Source organism: Trametes versicolor (assembly GCF_000271585.1).
Source record: "Trametes versicolor FP-101664 SS1 unplaced genomic scaffold TRAVEscaffold_3, whole genome shotgun sequence".
NCBI lineage: Eukaryota > Fungi > Basidiomycota > Agaricomycetes > Polyporales > Polyporaceae > Trametes > Trametes versicolor.
In genome coordinates, this window is record NW_007360323.1 from 1,821,210 (window position 1) to 1,835,877 (window position 14,668).

The window sequence follows — 14,668 nt, forward strand, 5'->3', positions numbered from 1 at the left end:
AGTGCATGCGTTCGATGATGCGCGCCTGTACGTACGTAGGTCAAATGGTAGGACCGGTCACGATCACGATCATGCATGTCCGACACGGTCTACAACAGGGTCGGGCTGAGGCTGCACAAGTTGTAAACGAGTGCATACTATGTCAAGATACCTAACACAGAAGAGAGGCAAAGAGAACCCAGAATAGGTCAGAGGAGCAACTGGTAGCAAGGAGTGATGGAATACAGTATGTACTTAGTCGCGACACTATATAGTGCATAGGATTCGTATATGGTAGCTATAGTGTATGGCAGCGTCGCCGGGGTCTACTACAGTAGGAAGGGGAGAGATAAAATCAGATCATCAAGGAGAGTCTAAGCTCTGCGTAGCAGGCAAAACAGTGAGTGAATGTAAGAAAACGGGCGACGAAGTCACGACGTCGTAGGTATCTCAATGTCCATCGGGTCCATCTCGTTCGTGTAGGCCTGGAGGACACGCGAAAGCTGTTCCGCGCCCCTCCACAACTCGACCTGCCGGAGTATCTCTTTGACGCCCTCCACGACTTCCCCACGGGCCATGGCCTGCTTCGGGTCGTCGCGAGGACCTTCCCAGAGCACCGCCATGTTCACCTCGATCTGCAAGTGCACACGACCTTATCAACACCGAACACGCTACACAGAAGCAAAACGACGTACCTTTCGCGCGAGTTCTTCGAGGGCCTCGCTAAGGGCACCGCCCACTGCTTCGGCAGCCTTCGCGAGGCGACCCATGAGGACTTCCGCAGCCCCCGTGAAGACGTGGTTCTTGACCCTCGCGATATAGTCATGAAAGACAGCCTATGACAACCCACCGTCAGCCACCAAGCCACACACCCTGCAGAGCACATGAAGAGACGTACCTTCTGGCGCGCTACACTGCCTCGGCCGCGCTCATCCATCGCGCGTTCGTACCCGTCAAGGAGCTGATTCTTGACATGCGGCTCGAGGCACCGGCTGACCTCCTTCTGCTCCTCGTTCATCGTCGAGCGGACGATCTCGAGCGTCTTCCCGAGCGCGACGCGGGCGTCCTCCATCGCAAGCTCGCCCTGGCCTCGCGCGCGCTCCTTGAGGCCCGGCGCTGCTGAGGCCACGACATCGTCGACGAGTTTCTGGATGACCGTCGTCGTCGCCTTTTCGAACGACGCGAACAGGTCTGCCTCGAAAACCTTGGACCAAGAACTGGCGATCTGGCGTGTAAACGGGTTGGAGAGCTCGACGTTGAGATTCTGGCGCCAGTCGCCGAACCGGCGGAGCGCTATGGAATGATGCACACTGGTGAGCGTCCTCACCCGCTGTCTCAGCAGCGAGGCACTTACTCGCACGATAGGTGGCCCAATGCATGCTTGCTGCAAATAGGTCGGAGGTGTCAACGGCGGCCGATGCAGCCTACAAAAAGAAGGGGTCATCGTTTGACACATGCACTTAACTCCAACCGACTCACATTCGCGGCACCGACCAAACATCTCTCTTCCAGACCGTCCCTGAAGCGCTCCTGGAGGTCGGTCACACAGCCATCCGTGAGTTTGCGGAAGTCCTAGAATATCGCCGTGAGTCATCTGCGACTAGTACGCTGACACGAGACAACATACCGCGACCAACCGCGGCGCGACGCCCACAGGTTCGCCATACTGGTCCACCTTCGTCTGCTTGTTGAGCGAGAGCAGCCCCGAGCGCGCCCCGTGCCCATGCACGATGAGGTCATCCAGCGTTTGCTGGTCGTACGGGTCCGAGCTCCCCCACCCGCCCCCGGCGGCGCCGAACACGTACGAGAACGGGTCGTCGTCGCTCTCGCTCGCCGCGTAGCCGGCGGTGGCCATGCTCGACTCCCACTTCTCGCGCATCGCGGCGCGGTCCGCCTCGGTGACCTCGCCGATGCCCTGCAGGAAGCCGAGCACGTTCTTGCAGAAGGTGTTGAACTGGGCGAGAAAGTTGCGTGCGGCGCGCGAGCGCGACGCGACGGTGAGGTGGTGGCACCACTTCTGCAGCGCGGGGACACCGGTGTCTTCGACCTTCGAGAAACATGTCGGGTCGCCGTCGCCTTTGACCTGGCCTGTATGGGATAGTTAGGTCATGACTTCTCGAATCGGGATCGCTATAACATACCCATGATGCGAACATAGTCCCGGGCAGAAACAGTGAAGACGGGAAGATCAATCGCGTTGTAGTCTGCGAGAGTACGTTAGACTATGTCAGATTCATCCTGCTCTGTACTACGTACCTCTGATGTTCACGGTGGGGTCGAATGTATCCGGGTTTTGCTGCTCCTGCTGAGCATCTACGGCGGATGTGAGCAGTGAAATTACTGAGAGCATGAACCATGATACGTACCATCCAGATCCTTCAAGCCCGTGCGGAAGTCCTCCTTCAAAACATCTTGCGAGAACTGCCGTCACGCCGTGTCAGTGAACCATTCCTTCACCTGCATCGGTTAGGACGTACCTCAGACCGCTTCAGCGAGCAGAACGCGTTCTTCTCCCTCTGCGCCTTGTTCTGGCGCTTCTTCAGCGTCGCGAGCATGTCGCTCGCCTCCTTGCGCTGCTTGCGGAACTCGGATAGCTGCACCCGCCCGTCCTTGATCGCCTGCTTGAGCTCCTCGATCTTGGCCTTCAGGCTCTCCACCGTGACCTCTTCCTCCATCTCGCCATCGCCGTCCTCTTCAGCGTCTTTCTCGTCGTCCGAACCAGACTCTGAGCCGGAATCGCTGCCAGACGAAGAGGAGCCAGCGTTCGACTTCGCGTCGTCCTCGTCGCTATCAGAGAAGGTGAGCTCGTCATCGACCATGAAGTCGTCCTCGTCATCAACCGCCATGGCGTCTTCCTCCTCATCACTGGCTGCGCTGGGCTTGCGCTTCTTCGCAGCGCTCTTCCTGCCTTCGTCCTTGTTCTTACGTTTCTTACCCTTCGGAGCCTTCTCCTCCTCAGACTCCTCCTCAGACTCCGAGGAAGAGCCCTTCTCCGTCTCTGACCCCGCGTCAGACCCAGCCTTAGCCTTGGACTTGGGCTTGCCCTTCGACTTCGCAGGCCCCTTCTTCGCAGTGAGGAAGGGCTCGAAGTCCTCCCCGTTCTCGAGCGCGTGCAGGTGCTCCTGGTACTCCTTGAGGAACGCGCGCGACTGCTTGAGCTGCGCGTCGACGTCCTTCGCGGCACTCTCGACTTCGGCCTTCTTCTCCTTCCAATGGTTGGTGTCTTGCTTGCACTGCTCTATCTCTTCCTCGATATCCTCTAACTCGGGGTCATCTTCCAGGTTAAGCGCCCGTATGACCTCCGAACACGAAATATCGTCACACTTCGACGCTGCGGGATGTGTCAGTCGGGTACATTTTCTAGGAGCGATGAAATATGCGTACCGATGAATGTAATGGTGTTTGAGTCATAGCTGATGGACAATGTTAGTGGGAGACCGTGTTGCATGTCATTCGTTACGCTACTCACTTTCCATCTGCAAAGAAATTCGTATCAGTGGAAGCTCACGCATATAGTAACGCGCGTACGTACCCATCATGAGCTGCATCTTGAAGGCGTCACCCATCAAGTCTACACGTCCGTCAGCGCCCGCACACAGCTACTTTCACACTGCGACCCACCTCGAGCAGTCTTGTCGTCTACAGCACGCGTGATGGGCGCGAGGATCCACACGCAGTCGCACTTCTTCATGTAGTCCTTCGCGATGTTGTTACGCGCCGCGTTCGCGTCCGCGACACCAGGCAAGTCGACCAAAATCGCGCCAGTCGCAAGAGCGCGCGCGTTGCACCACACGCGCACCTGGCGGATGAGCGGCCAGTATGCGGGGCCGTCCCGATCCTTGTCCTTCTTCTTATCCTTGTCTTTCTTCTTGTCCTTCTTGTCGCCACGCTTCTGGTCCTTGGAGTCGATGTACTTGCTGATCTCCTTCGCGAAGGTCTTGGAGTCGGGTGCAGAGATGTGTTTGGTCGTCCCAAGCAGCTTCGCGATTTCTGGTGAGGCAGAACAGGTCAGTATGTGCATATATGCCGCATATATGCAGCCAACTCACTGGGGTCGCGGGCAATGATCTGGTCAGGCGTCAAGCGCAGAAGTGCGTCTGGAGACATCAGGGGGTATACCGCATGTACCTAGAAGCCCCATGAGTTATACACCGCTCACCAAGTCTTGAGGGGCATGCTTACCTTAGACCACGCGATACCAGCATCACTGCGTAGGTCAGTGCTGCGCTTGATGTTTCCGTCCTCGTCAATGAGGTCGTCTCGGAGAACCGCGAGCTCGTCGCGCCATTCCTGTTCAGTGAGGAACGACACGTCTCCGTCGATGGTCTTCTTCTTATGGTACGCGATCTCAGTGACCACGGCGGTACAGGCTGTACTTTTAGGTGAGCTCTCAGACATTCACTTGCGCAGAGTTGAAAGTACGTACCTCGCATACCACTCGTGGGGACGATGGTGTCTGCACGACGTCAAATTTTGTAATCTAGAGGACGCTTTTGCGAGTAAAACGCACCATCAAGGATTGCATTCAAGGTGGAGGACTTTCCAGCACCCGTCGCTGTGAGCAATAAAAATCAGCAGATGACTTTATCAAATAGAGGACTAGTTTGACTAGTTTGACTCACCTCCACAAACTGCTATCATCGTCGTAGGGGCGCCCTGACTCTCCAAGCTACAAAACATCGTAAGTCTCGCCTGCCCCCGTGATAAAGGAGAACGCGCGCGCGCTGGACGCACTTCTTGATTTCGTTCATCCACACCTCCTGGCGCATCTTGCTACCCACATTCAAGCTCTTCAGATTCATTTTGATGGTCTTCACCATGCCCAGACCCTCCTTGAGCGCGTCCTCAGGCGCGTAGTGTATGTCTTCAACGCACTCATACTTCTTGAACAGCTCGCGCGGCGGCGCATTCAGCCCCTGAGCGGCCGCAAATGAGTCTTGCTTGGTCAAGGACGCGTTGTAAGGGGGCTGTAGGGCCGGCGGCTGCACAACGCACGCGCTTCCGGTGTCAATAACGCGTCTCATAACACCCCAGAGCCCGTGACTCACCAGACGCGCCGCATCGACGGGCTCGGGCTTCACGAGCGGCTTTGGCTGCGGTATCGCCGCTGCCGCCTGCGCGGGGACGGTCGATCCTGCAGCCTGCCATGTTCCTGACGCGGCCAGGGGCGCGATGCGGGGCTCTTCGGGCTCGGGCTTGACGAATGGCCCGTGCTGCAACAAGGCAAGGACAGAACAAGGTTAGCCGAGGACGTCCGCACAGAAGTCGCGGAGTTTAGCGCGCCGCGGCCTGGGCGCGCTGCTGCTAAAACGGCCGAGCAAGGCTGATCATGCACTCACGTTCGGGAGCGTGTTCTCCTTGCGGCTCATCGGGGCCTGCGAAGGGCGGGCGTTGCGGGGAGCTGTTGTGCTGGGCGGTCTGGCGCGTACGGTGCTGGGGGGAGCGTTGCGGGCGGTAAGCGGGGGGAATATGGGCGCGTCGCCCGGCGCGCGCTGGGTACTTTAGGCAGCCCCCGCTTATCCACCGCGCAAACAGAGACACACAACGCGACGGGTCACAGCGTGACAGAATGGCCCCTCGCGCCACAACCGCGTCCAAGCGGGCGGGCGCGAACGCTCTCCATCTTCCAGAAGCCCCTGACACAGGGACCAGAGCACCGGCGCATCGGCCACTCGCCCCATCCCAACTCTGTGCTCTGGCCTGGGTGAACGCGAGGTCAAAGCTGTCGGTTCATTCTGCAATGCGAGAGCCAAGAACATGAGAAGAGTCAGAGGTCCAATTGACATACGAAATTAGAACCGCTGCCGCTGCCAGTGTCCCTTCAAGCTCTTCGCCACATCCTCCTCCGCCTTCGACACTCCCGCTGGACCGTCGTTGCCCGGCCCAAGCTCCGCCACGCCCATCAGCAACGCCCGACCCTGCGAGAACCGTTGCAAGGACCCCAGCACCGACTGATTCTCAGGGTCCGACGCGCTGTCGTAGCCGAGATCCTCCTCCAGATCCGTCCCCGCGCCAGGTGCGAGCTCAGGGTCGAAGGCAAAATCATCAGAGACAAAGTCACTCCGCTCGGCCGGGATGTCTCCAGAGCCTTCTGCGCAATAGACGTCATCGAAGACGGCCTCTTCCATAGCGCAGTAGGTTAAGGGAAGTTCGTCGCAGGATCCGCCCAGCGCTCCGTCGGGAGGGTAAAGGTCGTATGGCTCCTCGTCGCGCCAGTCCTCGTCATGACCAGACACGCCTAGGCGATCGTCACGGTAATAGACCAGGGGCTCGTCTTCTCCCGGGTATGCAGGGTCTAGTTCGCGTTGACCTGTCGAGGACGCAAGATCCGCAGGAAATTCGTCGCAATAGGCCTCTGAGAACCCAGCATAGACCTCAAGCTCATAGACGTCATCGCCACCCGCATAACGGACAGCCCGAGCAGGTAAATCGGATAGAAACACAGGATCCTGGGCACCGGAAAAGCATAGCTCGAGTCCGTCAAGCTGAGGGCTACGAATATAACCATCTGCGCATGCGAACTCGTCGGAAGCGGACTGGACTTGGTGTTGTTCGGAGTCGTATTCAGTCCCATAACGTTCCGGTGAACGGTGAGCCGTAGTCGAGCGTCGAGGGTGACTACTTCTGGGCCGTGGCTGTTGACGCTTGACCCCAGATGTATGATACCGCTCCCTAGCAGAAGCGAATGCCGATGAGTTGAATTTAGCAGGCAGAGCAAGAGACCCAGAAAGCGCAGGTGATGGGGGCCCGGAAAAGAATCCCAGAGGCGACGTAGACACTAGAGGAGACCGAGGGCAGACACTTGGAACCGGAAGGGAAACACTTCGTTCCACCAGCCGAGGAGCAGCGAGAGCAGCGGACGACACAGGCATATGGACAGATCCGCCAGAGGTGGGCCGGTAGTGTGGGTCCAGAGTGTCTTGGTAACCCGGATTCTCCGTGACGATGAGGTTCCCACCGTGCTTGGCGGATGCGTGTTGAAGGACAGGCAGTGGCGGAGACGAAGGTGCGTCTGGCATCCTGTAAGAGGCAGCGGGCTCAACGATAGGAGGATCGAGCGCCGAGAAGTATTTGGAGAAAATAGAAACCCCGTCTGCGTCCCGGTCAGGACGGCGAGACGCGGTTTGCGAGGCAGAGTTGGAGGGAGCGATCGATGATGGCTCCGATCGTTTCTCGTCTAGCGCGACGTCCTCCGTCGGCACGACTTCCTCCATTCGCGAGAGTTTCTCCTGTGTCGTAGAGAGCCACTTCGCGCCAGTCACACGCATGTCGAGGATCACGGTGCCATCAGCCTTCGTCTCCGCTCTAGAAACCACAGACGTGTCAGGATCGGATTCGGAGGGGAGCTTTCCTTCCTCCAACTCGATATCCCACGTCGGCGATTCCGCACGGGGACGTTTATGTAGTTTGTTCGGAGGGGCAGGATCGAGCTGAGGACGACGCAGATCATTCTCCTCATCGCTCGATAACCCGCTGGCGCTCGAGGGTGATCGTGCACGCTTCTGGGCGACCTTTATCGTCCGCGGAGGGGTAACCTGCTTCTTGCGAGGCTTTGCACGAGGCGCCAATGCGCCGTCTTCGCTATGGTCGTGGTCATGGTCGCGGTCTTCATGTTGGTCATCGGAAGCATCGCTGTCTGCGCCATCGTCTTTGTTCTGCCCGCGCGTCTTGCTCAGGAAACGGTCTTCAGAGAATAGCTTCAGATATGGTTCTGTATTCAGGTCAGATCAAGATGCATCGCGCGAACGCGGCACATACTAGTAGGCTTGCTCTTCTTTACTACAGTCTTCGCGGACGCCTTTCCTTTGTTAAACACGCCAACGACAGGGTCGAGCTTGACCTTGTCCCCGCTATCAACTTTATGTTCATCGAGGACACATCGTCACTCACTGTCAAGCGATTCTTCCCAATGTTAGTCGCCGAGAAACCGTGCATCAAGGCCAAACCTGCAGGCATGCTGAGGCCCTTGCCTTTCTTACTCTTCTTGGAGGCCTTGCCCGCACGCCCTCCGCGTTTGGGATCGGTGTCCTCGCCCGAATCACTTTCTGGAGGCGGAGGTTTCGGAGCGACAATAGCCTTCTTCGCGCGCCTCCGCTCCCGTCTTTCCTCCAAACCTATAGCACACATGGGTCAAAATACATCATAGAGGGGAGAGCGCTGTGCGTACGATTGCGGTGCTCGTCATCCGAGCCCAATTCCTTGTGTTTTCGCTTGCTCGTCTCTGCTCTCCCGCACTTATCCTTCTCCGTGCTCTTTCTAGCTTGGCCTTTATCGTTTGTGGTCGTAGGAGATTTCTCCCGGGGACTCTTGGCTTTGCGACTGACATTGGGGTCTACTGCACGCTCCTTGGGCCGACCGCTCCTTTCGACCACATTCTTATCCTGCTGGGTGTCGTCGCCGTGCCTAGCCCGGACTGGAGCCACTGAAACCCTCTCCGGTACATCCTCGAGCCTACTCTTTTTGATAGGTGGTGTTGGATCTGTTGGTCTCGAAATGGTCCTATGCTTGAGGATGGGCGTCCCGAAACCACTTTCGATCTCGAAGTCTCGGAGAACCGTCCTCGTCTTCTTCGGTGTGCCAATGTCGGTAGGTGGTGCTCCGGACTTTCCCTCGACAACGTAGCTCGCCAGGTGAGCTTCCTGGGAGCGGATGTAGGAGCGGAGGAATGTGTTCTTGTCTGCGATGGAAGAACCGAGCTTGAGGAGGTTGGGGGAGTTGAGTGGGGGAAGGCAACCTCCGTCGTCGACGTCTGCAGAGACCGGATGCATCTTTACGCCTTGCGATATATCGTCAAAGCTAGCGCAAACAAGGGCGACCACCCTAGGCTGTTGCTTACTTCCTTCAGGTGCGGTTGGAAGTGTACAAGTCGAACAGGCGCGTCGCGACATGGTTGGGCCACAGCGAAGGCTGCCAAATCTGTAACCCGCGGGATCTGCCGCCCAAAACGCGTGACGTCATACCAATCGGGCGATCTGCCGTCTCGTGCCATGGCCCAGCGCCTGCGTTAGTCTAAGTCTCTTCCTCACGCACGAAGGTGTACAGTCAACAAGCTTGTTTTCTCACTGTTACAGCTCGAATACTTGTCTCCTTCAATCACCTCGTATACGCTGAGCTTATGCGATGGACGGTTCTCCGACACTAGGGCTACTTTTGACACTAACTGCTCTTACCTTCACCCAACCTATAACGTCTCATACTATCATCTTCAAGCCGTATACACGAAGAATGGGTTCCTGATCAAACGGGCTTCAACAAGACTCCAACACCCTCGAAAAAATGGAGGACGTACTGCTTGTCTGTCATGTCCGAAAACGCGGCTCTCTCTCGCTCTCGCTGCACGTCTCGGTCCGACCACCCGTTCCGTCTCTTCATCGCTTCAAGCGCGCGCTGTTTCTTCCGGTTCATCCACAAGTTCACCCAGCGGATGACGAAGCACAGCACGAGCTGCGCGGACAGCAGTACCAAGATGGAGATCTTTCCTGGGAGGTAGCCCGGTGCGTCTTTCGGGAGGAACGTCTCCGTGCCGACGATGTTCGCGACGCAGAAGGCGGCGAGCGTGAGCGCATTCACCGTGACCTTCTTCGTGTGGCCGGACGTGTTCGACGCGTTGTATGCGTAGATAATCGCGAGTGAGGACCCGTACGTCCCGACGATCCAGGTCGCTGAGTCGAATGAACGCGTCAGGTCATCCGGGGAACCTATATCGCGAAGTCTTACCGAAGAGAAGTGCGCCTTTTTGGGAGGTGCCATTGAGTCCCACCAGCATCGCTGCACCAGCGAGTGTCGGTATCAGGGACCACACAATAGGTAGCATCCTTTCGTTCTACGGCAAGCTTCGCTGAGTACATCACCCGCAGTGACGGTGACTGCCCAACAAACGTACGGCTTTGTCGGAGTACCATCCGCAAAGGATCGCGCTAGCGATACCGATTGCGCCCCCGGGAGTTGACAGAATAAGGGTTTGTTTCGTCCTGTGTGCATGGCATGAGGCGGTAAGCCATCAACGTTAACGGCCAGCTGCGTTCTTACGTGTATCCAAAGCCTTTCACGATGATGTTCGTGACTGTATGCCGAGTATCAGTGTCTGCTGACCGCTCGAAGGAAACAGCACCCACAGTTCGCCAGGCCCCCGTTCGGTATGTTCGCTATGACACCGTCAGCAAACACAATCTCATCACCCGCCCTTGTACGATTGGCATACTTAGGAGTGTTGCAAGAACGATCAGCCACGTCCTCAAGTCCAATAGTGCTTCCACGACTTGCTCCTTCTTCAGCCGCTTGTTCTCCGTCCCGCACTGCCCGTCGCGGATACGCTCGATCGCGGTCACGCGCTCCTCCTTCGTGAGGAACCGTGCGTTGGCGGGCGAGTCGGGCATCCAGAGGAGCACAGCGACCCCGACCGCGATGGCGAATGCCCCGAGCATGAGGTAGATGATCTTAAATGGCGCGAAGCCACGGTCGGGGATGAAGGAGATTCCCTAGGTCCAGAAATCTGGTGAGTCTTAGTCAAAGGGTATACTAACGCAGGACGCGTACATAGGCCAGGAATCCGCCGAATATGCCCGCGACGCCGTTCTGCATGGCAGGTAGTGGTTCAGTATGCGAAGCGGCTGTCTTTGAAGATCGGCGATACCATCATGTAGAACCACGCCATGCGACTCCCCTGGACCAGTGCAAGTCAGTTGAATGAACACAACAGAATCTCCGGACTCGATGCTTACCTGCTCATCTTTCCTGTAGAACATAGACACAATCAGGATAAGGATGGGTGCGACACAGCTCTCAAGCATGCCTGCAAAAAGGGTCGCAAGGAGGTGAGCGGCACGGGCGCAATCCGTCATGAACGAGAGGACCGCATACCGAGAAGCAGCCGCAGGGCGAAGAAGGGGCCAAACGACTTAGGGATTGCGTGCAACATCATGATAGCGCCCCAGGCCACAATGTTAGCACCAAGGTACTTCCCGAGCCGAAGCCGCTGTGCGATGTACATCGAGGGAAAAACCCAGATCAAGAATCCTAGACGAAGGTAAGCGTACTGTCCGACAGCGATAGGTTCAGCGATTGCCCTCACCTATGTAGAAGGATAGGGAGACTAGATTATAGCCCTTCGCCGATATGTCAGGGACAATGGACACTAGAAGATCGTAGGTCAGTGGTAGACGCACCTGCCCGGTGACTGGGAAACCCATAATGCTGCACGCGTTTTGTTACCCTCGTTCAAGACGAGTCTTGTAGGAGAACACACCTCGCGTAGCCCAACGCGGTCTTGTCGCTATCAGGACGTTGAGCGGACTGTGCGGCTGGAACACGGCCGGTGATAAGTCTTACAGATACTGAGTGCAGTACACTGCCGCAGACAAGGGTGGAATGACAAAGTCCTGTCATCACCAGTTCAGTCTATATGAGCGTAACAGGATGCGTCTTGTATGTCTACGCACAAGCTTCCTGCGGATTCTGTTGTATTCTTCCTCGGTGAACGAGGACGCTTTCTCGAGGCCCACAAGCCGCAGCGCTTCGTCCTTGTCTCTGAAGTCGATATCGGACTCGACGTCGGTGACGAGAACCGTGTGGAGCTGCTTTTCGTCCTTCACTTCGGGTTCCATGGCGGTACGAGGGGCGGGCGCAGCGAGCTAGCACGGCGACCACAGCGCTAGCATAGAAGGTTCTTATACTCCTCACCTCGCCCATCTTGTGACTGCCCGTGCGCTTCTAGCCGCAGTCCGACGGAGGGCGCGAGTATACAGAGGACTAAGATTGGCACGTCGATTGCCACCGCCCGCGTGAGGGTCCTGTGAGAAGGCGGGGTAAGATAGCACTTAGGATGATAACAAGGTGCTCCATCGTTGAGGACGGCACCGCATGAGAGCCCAGAGCGTGCTTCGGCGGCATCGCTGGGCGTCCTTCCGTGCGAACCCTTCTCGTTCCTCGATAACGGGCTGCGCCACCTTTCTGCGGCCCGTGAGGCACACCTCACATGCGCATGCCATACTCGCATCGGGAGCAGAAGCCTGGCACATAGGTCATACATATCGTCATTATCATTCTTTCATCCCGGAGTCGAGTCTACACTTAAGCAGTGTACACGAAGAACGGGTTCCTACAATCCATGTCAGAAACGTGATGCGCAGCGATAGAAGGAAAGACGTACTGTTTGTCAGTCAAGTCCATGAACGCGTGCCGCTCGCGCTCCTTCTGGACGTCCTCGTCCGACCAGCCGTGCTTCTCCTTCTCCTCCTGAAGCTTAGCTGCCTTCTTCACGTTGAGGCGCAGGTTGATCCAGCGCAGGAACATCGAGATGAACAGTTGCACGGTGAGCAGGACCATGATGGCGATCTTGCCCGGGATGTACGCGGGCGCGTCCTTGGGCTGGAAGATCTCCGTGCCGATGATGTTGCCCACGCTGAACGATGTCAGCGTCAGGGCGTTGATAGTGTTCTGTGTGAGCTGTGTCAGCATGGGGGAGAACGTTCTGACCAACGGCTCACGGACCTTCTTCGTATGGCCACTGGTGTTACTGGCGTTGTACGCATATACCGACGACAGCGCGCTACCAAAGGTCCCGATGAGGTATACCGCTGTGCCAGGGGGTTAGGCATGCGTCTTCGTTAGTATGTGGCACGACAAGCTTACCGAAGAGAAGCGCTCCTTTGTTGCCGGAACCGTTCAAACCGATAAGCATAGCTGAACCTATAATTGTAGGGAGCAGACAGAAGACGATGGGGATCATCCGCTCGTTCTGCGAATGTTATGAGCGAATAAGCAAAAGGTAAAGGAAGTAGAAGCTTACCTTCTTGTCCGAATACCATCCACACAACAAGGTAGTGAGAGAGGCGACCGCGCCGCCGGGCGTCGACAGAATCAAGGTCTGCTTCGAACTATGGTCTTAAGGTCAGCCTACACCACGCGAGAGCAGTATGCTAGAGAAAACTCACGTATATCCGAAACTCTTGATGATGATGTTGCTGACTACGCGAGAGGTGAGTGTCATGTGTAAGACTCAGTAAACTGCACTTACAGTTGCTCAGAGCTCCGTTTGGTATACTCGCTATCGCCAAAGTCAACAAAGTGGCCACCACTGCATCAGCGAATACACTTACTCGTCAAAGTCGTCAACACAATGAGCCAAGTTCGGACGTCCGTCAGAGCCTCGATGATCTGATCTTTCTTCCAGTGCTTGTTCTCAGAGCCGCCTTGGTCATTTCGCACACGCTCAAGGATGGCAATGCGCTCCTCGGTGGTGAAGGCCCGCGCGTGGATGGGGGAGTCAGGGAGCCAGATCACGACGCATACTCCTACCAGAACAGCGAGGCCGCCCAGTAGGATGTAGATGATCTTGTATGGAACAATGGCGTGACCGTCGTAGAAGGAAATTCCGTAGGCGACAAAGCCGCCGAATACCTGCGTAAGCCCTGCCGCGTGTCAGATGCATAACGGGTTTTACGTGAAGTGTCAAGTACCGTTCATCACGTAGAACCATGAGATTCTCGTTCCCTATACGCAGTCAGCACTGAGTTGAGCACACGTTGAAAGATACTGACCTGCTCGTCCTTCTTGTAGAACATGGTGATGATCAAGATGAGAATAGGAGCAACGCAGCTCTCGCACATGCCTATGAAGGCCTTAATGTCAGCTAACTTCGACATCTCAGAATACTACATACCCAGGAGAAAGCGAAGGGCGAAGAACGCGCCAAACGATGTGGCCGCGGCATGGCACATCAGAATGATACCCCAAATGATGATGTTCGCGCCGAGGTACTTCGCAACCTAATACCAGCATACGTTAGCCTCGAGTGTTTGGACAGATCATCCCCACGTACCCTGAGCTTCTGGGAGATGTATACCGTGGGGAACTCCCACACAAGGAAACCTGAGACACAATGAGCATCCACAACATCGGAAATACATAAACGACAAACCCAAGTAGAACGCGAGAGACACCAGGTTGTAGTGCTGCGAAATGTAACCAAGGTTCACAATTGGCCATGACGAGTGAAGCCAGAGTAGTGCATACCTGTCCAGTAATTGGGAAGCCCATGATACTGTAGTGGCACTCATCAGAACATCACAGAAAAGATACGGATGCCGAACGTACCTCGCATAGTTCAATGAGGTTTTGTCACTGAGGGCTCATGAGTTGGGTCTCCGAAGCACAAGGCGGAGCAAACATACAGGAACTGCGTGAAGTACACCGCCGCACAAAGAGGCGGGATGAGGAGATCCTACATTCAATCATCAGCATTGAGTTCGCAGCCCCTTCGAGAAACACGCACCAATTTCCTGCGAAGCTTCCTGTTGTATTCCTCACTGAATTCAGCTGTACGCTCCCGGCCGACGAGCTTGAGGGCCTCGTCGCCCTCCACACTGTCTGTAACTGAGACCGTCACATCGTATCCGTCCTTCTCTTCGTCCCGAGACCGCTTCTCGTCCACCATGTCGAGTGACTTCTTGTCTTGAGGCAGGGCCATGGCAGTGGATCTGGAAGAAAGCACCGAGTCGGAATCAAGAACCTTGCGGTTAGATAGGGTGATCCGTGCCAGTCTCACGGCACGCCCGTCCAGCTGGCCTGCGCATATATATCACTCATTGCTGCCGCGGCTGGTGGCACACCGAGAAGCACGGCAGCATCTGCTGCTGTGCCATAATACTCGCCAATGCCGCGGAGAAGGGGAATAGTTCAATCCCAGCGC

The 14,668-nt window shown here is 56.5% G+C and overlaps 4 protein-coding genes across 4 annotated transcripts; all 4 read right to left on the reverse strand.

Annotated features, from left to right (window-relative positions):
• Positions 1-169: 169 nt before the first annotated feature.
• TRAVEDRAFT_63371 (uncharacterized protein) lies at positions 170-5,348 on the reverse strand (the record flags this gene model as incomplete). Its single annotated transcript, XM_008037408.1, has 22 exons — positions 170-614; positions 675-815; positions 878-1,272; positions 1,334-1,403; positions 1,459-1,551; positions 1,607-2,067; positions 2,121-2,183; positions 2,236-2,292; positions 2,346-2,400; positions 2,457-3,310; positions 3,364-3,392; positions 3,449-3,455; positions 3,512-3,550; positions 3,601-3,969; positions 4,029-4,107; positions 4,162-4,349; positions 4,406-4,435; positions 4,490-4,534; positions 4,602-4,648; positions 4,714-4,961; positions 5,028-5,192; positions 5,319-5,348. 22 exons carry the CDS (start codon positions 5,346-5,348, stop codon positions 411-413), a joined length of 3,669 nt encoding a protein of 1,222 aa, XP_008035599.1. The 3' UTR covers positions 170-410.
• Positions 5,349-5,771: 423 nt separating this feature from the next.
• Positions 5,772-8,747, reverse strand: TRAVEDRAFT_44558 (uncharacterized protein; the record flags this gene model as incomplete). The annotated part of the gene is made up of 4 exons (XM_008036842.1): positions 5,772-7,690; positions 7,738-7,819; positions 7,870-8,093; positions 8,147-8,747. 4 exons carry the CDS (start codon positions 8,745-8,747, stop codon positions 5,772-5,774), a joined length of 2,826 nt encoding a protein of 941 aa, XP_008035033.1.
• Positions 8,748-9,184: 437 nt separating this feature from the next.
• TRAVEDRAFT_44559 (MFS general substrate transporter) lies at positions 9,185-11,582 on the reverse strand (the record flags this gene model as incomplete). Its single annotated transcript, XM_008036843.1, has 16 exons — positions 9,185-9,212; positions 9,269-9,641; positions 9,697-9,802; positions 9,863-9,950; positions 10,009-10,042; positions 10,095-10,124; positions 10,181-10,457; positions 10,516-10,554; positions 10,613-10,642; positions 10,701-10,771; positions 10,840-10,995; positions 11,051-11,084; positions 11,145-11,172; positions 11,225-11,251; positions 11,308-11,357; positions 11,418-11,582. The coding sequence occupies 16 exons, from the start codon at positions 11,580-11,582 to the stop codon at positions 9,185-9,187; spliced, it is 1,536 nt and encodes a 511-aa protein (XP_008035034.1).
• Positions 11,583-12,048: 466 nt separating this feature from the next.
• TRAVEDRAFT_44560 (MFS general substrate transporter) lies at positions 12,049-14,446 on the reverse strand (the record flags this gene model as incomplete). The annotated part of the gene is made up of 17 exons (XM_008036844.1): positions 12,049-12,076; positions 12,128-12,414; positions 12,469-12,554; positions 12,610-12,715; positions 12,767-12,854; positions 12,912-12,945; positions 12,995-13,024; positions 13,077-13,388; positions 13,437-13,470; positions 13,518-13,588; positions 13,640-13,745; positions 13,799-13,848; positions 13,898-13,931; positions 13,993-14,020; positions 14,074-14,100; positions 14,151-14,200; positions 14,252-14,446. 17 exons carry the CDS (start codon positions 14,444-14,446, stop codon positions 12,049-12,051), a joined length of 1,566 nt encoding a protein of 521 aa, XP_008035035.1.
• Between the last annotated feature and the right edge of the window lie 222 nt (positions 14,447-14,668).